This window comes from Tachysurus vachellii, chromosome 19 (genome assembly GCF_030014155.1).
Source record: "Tachysurus vachellii isolate PV-2020 chromosome 19, HZAU_Pvac_v1, whole genome shotgun sequence".
Classification (NCBI taxonomy): Eukaryota; Metazoa; Chordata; class Actinopteri; order Siluriformes; family Bagridae; genus Tachysurus; species Tachysurus vachellii.
Window position 1 is genome coordinate 19,640,625 of NC_083478.1, and position 12,342 is coordinate 19,652,966.

General features: G+C 40.7%; 1 protein-coding gene across 1 annotated transcript in view; it reads left to right on the top strand.

Moving 5' to 3' along the window:
* Window positions 1-8,042: 8,042 nt before the first annotated feature.
* prdm5 (PR domain containing 5) overlaps window positions 8,043-12,342 on the top strand; it is a 49,064-nt gene continuing 44,764 nt past the window's right edge. Inside the window, exons 1-3 of the mRNA XM_060894921.1 lie at window positions 8,043-8,269; window positions 9,094-9,177; window positions 12,042-12,164. Of these exons, the coding sequence (XP_060750904.1) occupies window positions 8,171-8,269; window positions 9,094-9,177; window positions 12,042-12,164 (306 nt within the window). The 5' untranslated portion in view covers window positions 8,043-8,170. The remainder of the gene's footprint in view (window positions 8,270-9,093; window positions 9,178-12,041; window positions 12,165-12,342) is intronic.

The window sequence follows — 12,342 nt, forward strand, 5'->3', positions numbered from 1 at the left end:
CGTGCAAAAAAATCTGGCTCTCACTAGGCTTACAAACAACCTGATTCAGGCTTCACGATCAGACTTGTGAGTGAGAACATACAGACGCTCGAATAAACAGCGACGTCCAAACCCACATGTTAACACGAACGCTCCTTCTGTCATACTCTGGATTTATACCGTCTCATTTTTGGCTTGATTTTAATGTCAAAACCTGAACGTTGTAAAAGAAGGTGGTGGATTTAGAGACAACCACAGATCAAAGACAGCGGCAGATGATAAAGTTCTCTTAGTTTTGAAATTCCTATTGATTTTTTATAAAAATTTCAGAGTCCGATCTTAAAATCCACCAATAGGAAGATTAGAAATTTGAAAAAAAAAAAAAACACTTTTTGCAAATTCAAACTCACTTTGAAGCATGTTTGTATTTGTGTTTTTGTGTTTCCTGATTAATGACATAATCAGAATGATTCTTCAGCTTAAATTGTACAGAATAAAACCACACACACACACACACACACACACACACACACACACACTGAGTCATACAGGTGAGTTTAGTTTATGATTTTTGTCTACTTCAAGTGCTTCTCTGCAAGGTTTCAAATGTCATTTGCTTTCCCCATCATCCACTTGGCACATTATCCAGAGCTCAGGAGTCACCCAGAGCTTCATCTGCTTTGGATTAACCTTCACACTTCTTTAAATTGATCTGCAAGACCTCTTAGTTAGTGTTTTGGATTCTGACACTCTTGTTCGATTCCTTCGAACGAACCTGAATAAGAAACTCGTTCGACTCGTTTGAATTCATTTCGACTATGAGGAATTTGATTCATTTTCATACGACTCACTGTTCAGAATCGTTTAGAATAACGGCTGAATTTTTGACTCCTATTGCGACTCACGTTCACATATGGAACATATGCATATCAAAGAACTTCACAGCTAGAGAGAACATCTTGAAGCCACTTGTTCAACACTATACCGATTCTTCAGGTGCAACAACACAATTTTCTACTTGATTATTTGTCCTAAGTGGATATTTTATTTCGTATTTTATTCTAGTAAAAAAAAAAAAGAAGACGGTTTTATCCAGACATCCCGTAATTTATACATCTTAGTAAGTAAAGACCTCTTAAATAAAGAATAAATTCTGAGATCATTATATATCAAAAATAAAAGCCCGTTAATCCTATTTGTAGACATATTTACTACTCTGATAGGGTCCAATTGTATTGTTATATAATGTTGATTTTTCCTATATGCAGAATTATTCATTCATTAATTCATCTTCTACTGCTTATCTCGGGTCACGGGGAGCCTGTGCCTATCTCAGGCGTCAACGGGCATCAAGGCAGGATACATCCTGGATGGAGTACCAACCCATCACAGGGCACACACACACACACACACACACACTCTCATTCACTCACGCAATCACACACTACGGACAATTTTCCAGAGATGCCAATCAACCTACCATGCATGTCTTTGGACCGGGGGAGGAAACCGGAGTACCCGGAGGAAACCCCCGAGGCACGGGGAGAACATGCAAACTCCACACACACAAGGTGGAGGCGGCAATCGAACCCCGACCCTGGAGGTGTGAGGCGAACGTGCTAACCACTAAGCCACCGTGACCCCCATGCAGAATTATCTTCCATTAAAATTAGCTTGAAAGGTCATGAGTAAATATTTCAAAGAAACAGAAAAGGTATCGGCTTAATATTCTCAGATTTGTTGAAGTGTGATCAAATAAAGAAAAGAAAAATGAACTAAAGTTGTCAGTATTCTAAATATTTTCCTAAATATTGCAGCGGAGTTGTAAAAAAAAAAAAAAAAACTACAGATCACCGTGTTGTCACTTTTTGTTATCCATTGATATTTAAATTCAGTGAACTTTGAAATCAAAGAACTTCACAGATAGAGTGAACATCTTAAAGCCACTTGTTCAACACTATACTGATTCTGCACATCAGGTGCAACAACACAATGTTTAATGTTGTGTAACATCCCAGTAACTAGTAAGTTCCTATTAGCGCTTAGGTTATAACGGCTACGTAAAAACTGCAGCTTGTCACATTATCGTGAGTCATAAGATCCTTTCATCGATCTTAACAAGTAAACATGACCTCAAGGACAACCTAAGGACGATCATTTTAACAATTATTTATGCTTTTAATCCGTTTATTTGGATCCATTATGGACGTAGACGGAACTAGTACCGTTGTAGAAAATATATAAGGTTCAACAATCAAGACTGAAAAACTGTATAATCTAATCTAATATCATTTAGGATATAATATAATAGAATATTACATACTGTACAACCTAAGTGTGTTTTTGGTTTCAAATATATGTTGTGCTGGATCATACCATCAGATTTGACCAAAATATTCCATCATTAAATAATTCTGGGTGTCACATGATAACAGGGAAAGTTACTCTGAACTCCTGGTGACACTTTTCGAAAACTTTGGTGAGGACCGCTCTGAAGTCGCTGTTGGTCCACACACACACACACACACACACACACACACACACCCTGACTGACCACATAAACACTCTAACATGCTGTTTTGAGTTATGGCACCCGAGTGCGATTGTGTTTGTAAAGCAACGAGAACAGAAAGGACGAGGGCGAGAAGAAAAACCGCAGCGTTTGGCCCGAGTTACTCTGACCTTCGTTTCTCAACGTCTACTCGAAATGTAGCAACTGACTCAACACATCTTACACACTGTCTAAATCAGCAGGGTTTATTTTAGATCCCAGGGTTGAGAAGCCTACTTTCGGGAAGCGACGTGTGAACACAGGAACCTTTTGGAAATCACTAATCGCTCAGTTCTGGATGTGACGAGTGATAAGTTTTCCACAGGAAAGCTGCTAAAATGATAGAACTCTCAGCAAACAGGAATCAATGTGGAAAAAAGTGCTAATCAGGCTAATTATCATGATTGCCAATGTGTGTGTGTGTGTGTGTGTGTGTGTGAGAGAGAGAGAGAGAGAGAGAGAGAGAGAGAGAGAGAGAGAGGTGTAAAATATGTAAAATATTATTTGAAATTTTAGAAGCAAAGCTCTGGGCTGCTTGTTTCCTGCGTTTGAACCCACGAGTCGTTTGTGTTTCTCCACCATCCTCACCACTTTCTCACGCTTAATCTACACAATGATCTCTGTCTCGACTCCCTGTTCCCTTCCTCCCTCTCTTATCCTCTCGTTCTCTCAGATCTGACATAGTGAGAGCATTAACGCTGACCTTGGAGGAGACGATGAGTAGGCGAGGCTGCGGTCCTGAGAGTGAAGCGGGGGTCGGAGAGGCGGAAACAGAGCCTCATCTGAACTGACATGAAATAAAAAGCGAGAGAGAGAGAGAGAGAGAGAGAGAGTAAACAGAGAGAAAGGTAGATGACAGGTAAAGTCAAGACAAATGCACTTTTACTTCAGCTGTAAGACAAAGTGAGAGACATGCTTCAGTGTTACAGCCACCAGTCTGTCTTCACTTCTATACACACTCCATGTTTGTGAGTGTGTGTGAGAGAGAGAGAGGGAGAGAGAGAGAGAGAAAGAGGGAACGAAAGAGAGACCTAATGAGCCACATTATCAACTCTGAAAAGTGAAAGCTGAGAGAGACAGTTGTAGTGGGGTCATGTGTGTGTGTGTGTTAGTGTGTGTGTGTGTGTGACTATGGGGTCACGTTCGGGGTCGTCGGCTCCTAATCGTTTCAGCCCTCTTTACAGCAGTGGCGTTGACAGCGGAGTCATCAGGGGTCAGAGGTCATAGAGGTTGGGGGCAGGATGGTGAGGGCCACACAAAGAGCACTGTTCGAAAAGCTGCCTTTCTCTGGACATTGCACAGCACACACACACACACACGCACACACAGAATACACATGCACACAGACTTACACATACTTACACATATATGTACACCTGTGTAAACTCAACGCACACACACACACACACACACACACACAAATTATTTCCATTTCTACATTCACAGACATCATTTAATTTAGAAAGTATACCCATAGTCTTAAAACGTCTTTGAGATCTTTGTAAAACAGTATTTAGCCCCCTGTACCAAGAGCAATGGAGCGGAAATTTACTCCTTTATTTTGTCCATCTTTACCACTATCCGAGTCTGTGTCGTATCTCGTCATTGGCTGCACTGCATTCTGGGACATTTGTAACATTTTGCACCAACGTCTCCACGACGTCTTTAAGCCTTTAAGCACAAAAGGAACATCATGAAGCCGAGTTGTGTGTTTTCCAGTTTGCGATTTTAGACTGAGCTCGAATAAATAAAGCATGTTGTTCTATTCGCTTCCAAAACAAAAACAAACCAAAACTCGAAACCAAGCCGAAACTTACGCGCAATCTCCAAAGCGCCGAAGAAGCGGCTCATTAGGAAGGCTGCGAGATAAACAAAGCCGTGGAAAGGAGTAAACAACTGCAGGAAAACATCTGATGCTCGACTGTAGACAGAGGCTCATAGAAGGTGTATTATCAATAGCACACTTAAAATACACAAAAGTGTGTATGTGTGTGAGAAGCATTTCATTGAGCAGAAACACTGTGGTTTAGGTTTAATAGGCTCAGATGTGTGTGTGTGTGTTTACATGTGTGTTCCTGAGTAGCTGCATGTATTCATTTGCGTGTATCCTCTTCTCGGTCTCTCTACATTTAGACAGCTGGTTGTCCACATGTTCTCGTGTCTGGACAGCATTTCCATTTCTCAGTGATTCCCCCAGCAGCAACCTGCCTCCAATTATTCCTGGTCACCAGATACTTAGTTAGATCAGATATGGAGAATCAGCACACAGGATTGGAAGAACTGAAGAACTGATACAGAGCTCAGGAGACATGAGCTGCTTCCAGACTGCACAGATGTGATCAGTGTGAAGTGTGTGGTGATTGCACTTGATTGTGATTATCTGCACATGAGTATTATAGATCTGTATAGCACATGAGTATTATAGATCTATAGAGCTGTTGTGCTGTGACAGTACATACTGCATTCGATTCAATACCAAAAGCATTTGATTCAGTATCTACTGCGTTCGATTCACTGTCTACTGAAATCGGTTTAATACCGCCAGCATTCGATTCAGTACCTATTCATTCGATTCAATACCAAAAGCATTTGATTCAGTACCTTCTGCATTCAATTAATTACCTACTGCATTCGATTCACTACCTACTGCAATCGATTTAATACCAAGAGCATTTGATTCAGTACCTAAATAATTGAATTATACACCACCAGCTTTCGATTCAGTACCTTCTAAAATTGATTCAGTACCTACTGCATTCGATTCACTCTCTACTGCAATCGGTTTAATACCGCCAGCATTCGATTCAGTACCTATTCATTCGATTCAGTTCCAAAAGCATAGGGCATTCGATTCACTATCTACCTAGGGCATTCGATTCACTATCTACTACAATCGATTTAATACCACCAGCATTCGATTCAGTACCTTCTGCATTCGAGTCTCTACCTACTGCATGTGATTCAGTAACTAATGAATCGATTCAATAACAAAAGCATTTGATTCACTACCTACAGTATTCAATTTAATATAACTAGCATTCAATTCAGTACCTTCTGCATTTGATTCAGTGCCTACTGCATATGTTTCTAACATGTATAGATATATATTCCAACTTTGTAACATGTGATACAGTTGGTTGAAACAAAAGTGCATAAATACAACTTTTTGGAAAAAATAATCTGATAATATCCTAAGAAAAAAGATCAATATCAATAGGACTACAATGCAGAGATGAAACACCGACCTGAAGAAACAATCCTGCACAAAATAATCCAAAGCCATCGCAATGAAACAAAGAAATCGGATGGAAATAGCTCAGAACAGCTGCAGACATTAAGCAGCAGACCAGTGACAGGACAGAGGTGGAGTCAAGTCCAGAATCAAACAAACAAAGTCAACACAAGCTGCAATTCTCGTGTTTTGTTTTGTTCCAGTGAGAGGAGGATTTGTCATGGCACCCTTCCTATGTCATGTGAAGTACATGAAAACTGGTGACAAGCATGTCAGTTTGATGTCATGTTTATTAGGGTGTTTTTGTTTTCCAGAAACCACAATCATGATCCATCATCAAAGCAAAAGCAGATGGGGTTAAACTCTGGAAAGCCATAATCATAGAGTTAAAACCAGGCGATGAATTGATCTGTGAACAAGGAATGTAGGAAAAGAAGGCTCGGAACTGATCCAAACGTATACGACTCTGCAAAGACGCATTGCATCAAACTAATCAAGGGGAAACAAGGAACAGGTGAACACAATCAGATAAACTAAACAGGAACAGGAAGGTGGGGGTTGCTGGAGATAAGAGCACCAAAATGAGCGAGCGCAAGGGTCTCGATGACAAGCCTCAACTTTATCAAGTCATGATGTTCAGGGATTAAAGCTAAACAAATCGATGGCAAAAGATTCTCCCAGTGTTCATCTGGCAAATTCTGCTGAAGGCCAATTTTCCAGGAAATTTAAGAACGCTCTCTGAGATCATGAGTGAGGAGGAATAAACTGTAGTATCACACGTATGGTATCTTTAGCATAGAAATTGATTTCAAGGACATCATCAACTGGAGTACTGGGAGGACTGGGGGAAGTTAGGTGTGTGTTTCAGATAGAATTTCAGATATATAGAGTTTTGCTTTTGGAAGGTTGATGACTGAGAAGTCAACAAAATGCCATCTGCCATCAGTTTGTTCACTCTGGTTTTATATTTTATGATATTATAACATTTCTGAATTGATCCTCTGCTCTCATTGACGCGGGTTCGGTTCCCGGTCAGAAAGCTAACCCAGGCACTAAAGAGCATAGTCTTAGTGCCGGTCCCAAGCCCGGATTAAATGGGAGGGTTGTGTCGGGAAGGGCATCCGGGGTAAAACCTGTGCCAAATTAAATATTCGGACCAGATGATCTGCCCTGGCGACCCGTAACAGTGAGCAGCCAAAACAACAACAACAACAATTTCTGATTTTTGGAACTTGCTCCGAACTTCACTCTTTCAGCTCTTTTAGCTCACTTAATAGCTTAAGGAACTGTATTTGGTGTCACATTCGAAGTTGCTCACTCGAGATGAAAAACGAATAAAGGATGATGCAAATGTCAGTGTGTGGCACATCTAGAGCTTGTTTGATCTGTTTCTAATTCCTAACATGCATCGTTGTCTGTGACTTTTCTTTCCCGTTCCCTCGGTACACGTGGCCTAAATACTGCCCCAGTTCACATCTAAAATGTAAGACAACAAAGTTGGAAACAAATTGGCTTTTTAATGAATATTGGTCGCTGTGAATTACAAGGTGAAATAAAAATAAATAAATAAATAAATATGAGACTTTTTTTAATGTAAGCATGTAGGTCTTCTCCCAAGCGTAATGTTTTTTTGTTGAAAAGTCGACCCTGTGAGACTTGCATATGAGTTTTTATAATTCAATACGTGAGTTAAACTTATTGTTAGAAGGTTTCTTCATTAACCACAATGCCCTTTTACCCTACGTTAATGACTAACGACAACAATCACCCTTCATTACCGACTACCTCACAGCTCCAGGGTTCCTGGTTCGATCCCGAGCCTGGGTTATCGTCTGTGTGTATTTTCGCTCGCTTGATCTTTTCCTTTGTGATAAGATAAGACCAGGATAAAGTGCTTAGTAAAGATGAACTGAATGAAAATATGTCACAAACTCTGAAACATGTCTTACACGTGGTTTTTATTCTGAACATCTGGACAAAAGCCACACTTATGTAGTATATATGCATCCTTTCTATGTCAAAATGTAACTCAGTCATCATGTGGGAATTGAAAAAAAATAAATTATTTTAGATATTAAACTAAAATGCACATTTTAATGAATTCCCACTGAGCATCCTCACGTTCAGGGGAAAAAAAACGTGCAGCCGCAGGATCCGTTACAAACTTTCCACCAATCACAACGCAGAGTCGCTGCGACGTCACATGAGCAACACGGAAGCTCCTCCTCGCTGAAAAACATGTTGCCCTTGGTTACGAACTTTCCACCAATCACAGCCAAGCAAGGCGACATGGAGGCTCGAGCTGCGCCGAGATTTTAAGGGAAAAGCAAAAAAACAAACAGCTTTAAACCGGTTTATTCGGTTTCTGTCAGGAAATTAGAAAATTTCCCGATTAGTAAGTGAGAGTAATGACAATGCTGGGTATGTACGTGCCAGACAGGTTCGCTCTGAAGTCCTCCAAAGTCCAGGACGGAGTCGGTTTGTACACTGCGAGACGAGTCAAGAAGGTTTGTTTTGGGGGAAAAAAAAGATTAAAGAAGCCAAACTGACAAAAAACCCAGGCTTATTTATTTATTTATTTATTTATTTTTTACAGCGAACGAGTCTTTCTGTTGCGTTTATTAATGTAACATCTTCTAATCTCGTCCACATGTCACGTTAATGCCTTTTCACGTTTCTGTAACCGTGAGGTGCCACGTATATAGCCGAGGTAACGCTGGAACCGAGGCCGCATCTCAAATAGGTCCGTCTTCCCTACACACGCGCGCTACCTAGGGTACAGCGGAAGGGCTGCACGCGCGCATCTAGTGCACTAGGAAGGCAATGTGGCGCGGTTTGGAAGTTTCCCTGGCTACCTTTATTAGGTATCTTCTATGTTCCCTGCCACTTTAAAAACAAACAATAAAAATAAAATAAATATATATATAAAAATATAAATAAGCTACAAATTGTTGTTTTGTATCATTATTATTTTTGGAAAGGAAAAAAAACTATTTAAAAAGGACATTAAATAAAATGATAAATATAAAAAATAAATATTTTTATTTTATCTTTATTGGAAATATAAAATGATTAGAAATATCACTCAGGGATGTGACAGTCTCACAGAGCACTAAATTGTTTAAAAAGTTTGTCCCTTATAACATGTCAAGACATAATTCAGTAAATCGACACGCAATTAAAACCGTCTTTAAATTCAATACAGATCCCCGATACACACCATTCTGCAATTCACGACGATCATCAGAGCATCAGAGCAAGTGTTTTCTGCTTTGTTCTGCTATTTGTGTATTAAAGCAAGTGTGTGTAACTCGGAGACTGTGTGTTTCAGGGAGAGAAGTTCGGCCCGTTCGCCGGAGAGAAGAGGATGCCTGGAGATCTAGACAAGAGCATGGACCCGAGGCTGATGTGGGAGGTAGTTAAACTCATCAACGACGCCACAGTCGTGTTTAATGAATGTGTTTTTTTTTTGTTTTTTTTACAAACACAACAATACATTATATAACTACACACACTTGAGAAGTCAAGTTCGCCTGTGATTGACTGACCATACATCACTTTCAAAGAGTTTTCCTGTCTCATGTCCAGAATTCCCAGGACAGGCTCTGTATCCATAGCAACCCTGACTGTTTATTAAAGATAAATGAGCTGTTGAAGGTGACAAAGATGTAAACCTAAAACCCAAGATGCTTCGGTGTTTAGCCCCGGTGTTTACTTTTCGTTTTGGCCGATTTGACGTTAGATGATGTCACAGAATCTGTTACTATGTTATAGGCAAAACACGTCACTAGTCCGTTAAATAGTTGAATTTAAAAACACACATCATAATCAATTCATTTGTTTCAACTGTTACTTTTAAAATCGTACGTCGACGAGAATCTTACGTTTGTTAAACCCCTTAGTAGACTAATAAATCACTAATAACATGTAATAGCAGTATAATTACACTTTCATTACTCTTTCTATTTATTGGTGTATAAAATTAATTTTAGCAGCTAAATTTCATAATACATGACGTGTAATTGAAAATATCTGAAACTAAAGGACTTTTACATCACGTGAGAAAGGTTGAGATTTTATTCTTTGAACATCCAAACAGTCCATCAGTAGTGGAATTTATTCAAGAAGATCCAGACAGAATGTACTTATTAGTCTGATTAACATTACAGACATTTAGAGTCCAGTGATATTTTGTTTATTTATTTATTATTTTGTTCTAACAGAAAGGCCTTGACTCGACATGCCTTGACTCGACTAAATCCCGAGCACTAAAAAGTGGTTTGGCATCGTGAACGTCACCGACGCTGTGCTTTAGTGCTGAAACGCTTGACTGGGCAACTCTGGGCGAGGGGGTAATCAGAGCAGGCATGTAGACCATGTTCTCAGCTCATACCGCTCAGCCTACGTCGTCTCGGTAATAACGGCTCTGCCTGCCAAGCAGCACTGCGGGCACGTAGCACGAACCCCCCACCCCCCCACCCCCCACCCTCTCTCCAGAACTTTTCCCTTCCCCACTTCGCTCTCCCAATATTTGCCCTGCGAGATTCAGGTTTTATTTTCAGCTCCGCAACATTTTAATTAGAGCCTGCATCAGCCGGGGCCTGGCCGCATTACAGAGGTGATTTATACATCTGTCTATCCGAGCGGCGTTCTCAGACAGATGCGCGGCGTACAGTACGTTTAAATCTTAAATTACAGTGCCGTGCCGTGCCGTGTAATCTGCTAACCGTACCGCGCTTTTATGTGCTGGGGGGCTGAGAGTGCAGCTGTGCAATTAAGACGGAACATCACATTACATGGTCGTAGAGTGCGAGGCATTATTAGCTGTCATTTCAGTCTAATAAAACTAGCTAAAATAATAATTTGTATCCAAAAACAGAGGCAGGAGAAAAACTCGTTAGCGAGGACAAGACTGATGTTAAGTGAGATTGTTGATAATGTTAAAATAGCATGTCATGTGTTTTATATTCACTTCAGGAGGAAAAATCAAACAATTAACAAAATATAATGAGGCCAGGAAATAGAAAGATCGACCACTTGTCATGTGATCACGACGACGCAGACGTTCATGAACCATTAAAGTACGTATTGTGATATAAAAGCATCAGGTTTAGAAACCTTGCCATGACATGTTTACCCAGCACTGAAACATCAGGCGAACAAAAGGATGATGTAAGAATCCTGTATTGGATCAGTGTTCTAGACAATAGCAGAATCCCAGTATTGGATTGCAGTATTGGGTCAGACGTTTTGTTTCTCTGGAGACAAAACATTTCGCCTGGACGACTGTGCCCATTTTTATATTTGTAAGAAGCAAGCTGTCGTGTTTCTCACCTGTTTTTAGGGAAATCGTTGTCCATCTGCTTCATGGTTGATTAAAAAAATGGAGCTTTGCACATTCTCAGTCATTTCCCTCTTCTTAAGCCAACGGTCCTTGGTTATGTAAGGAATAAAAGTCAAAAAGGTTGTACGCTTACAGGAAAATGTAGTCACAGGGTGACCGGCTAAGGAGGACATTAGTCACAGAAGCAGCCTAGGAGATGGAGAGAGCCGTAGCTCGGATGGTGGAACCTAGTAGAACCTTTAGCATGGACAGTCCACAAGAAAGGTGCTGAGAGCAAAACTGTTAGGCATTTTGAAGCTTCTGGTCAGATGAGACCAAGACAAACCAAAGATCCTGAGAAAACCATCTCCACTCTGAAGCATGGTGGTCTGAGCATCTTGATGAACGGTTGTGGGAAAACTAGTCAAGGTTGAGGGTAAAATGGATGGTGCCAAATACAGACAGGGCAACTTAAAAGGAAAAGCTTCAACAAGTTGTCTTCAACTAAGTGGAAGGAGAGTGAAGGTTCACCATCCAACAGGACAACAGCTATAAGGATCCGAACCAAGATTCTGAATGCTGCAGAACTTAAAGTCAAAAGGTTGGAGGCAGATATGAGCCACGTCCTCAGATAAGGACAGCCCTGTACCTAACCTTTAACCTTCAACCTTAACTCTTGAGATGGTCCAAGAACAACAACCCAATGATCCAGACACGGAGATGTCTCCACACTCTGGAGCAGCGATCGGACGCTTGAGCTTATTAGTAAACCTGTAGCTTGTTGTTACCACCTTATTATCCCAGAAACGCCAAGTATTTTTTAGGGTTTATCAGTTTCTTTAGTGTGTTTAATTTGGCCACTCTGCATGTCATGACCTTCTGGGTTCCTTTTTTCTCCTTTCTTAAACAGAGGGTTCTCTCGGCTTTCACTGCGTCTGTGTTTTTTTTTGTTGCAGGTTCGAGGGAACCGAGGTGACGTGCTGTACATACTGGATGCCAGCAACCCTCGACATGCTAACTGGCTGCGCTTCGTTCACCAGGCACCGTCTCAGGAGCAGAAGAACCTGGCTGCCATCCAGGTACCAGCTCGTGGTCATAATCACTGATCAAACTGTCACACACATCAGTCAGACTAAGTGTACACACACACTAGTTTCCTGGGTTTGGGCTCTTTATTAGTGTGTGTTACCGTTTTGTTTTAGGTTATAAAGCAGGACAGTGAAAGATTCCTGAGAAAATACAAACAGACAGAGACAC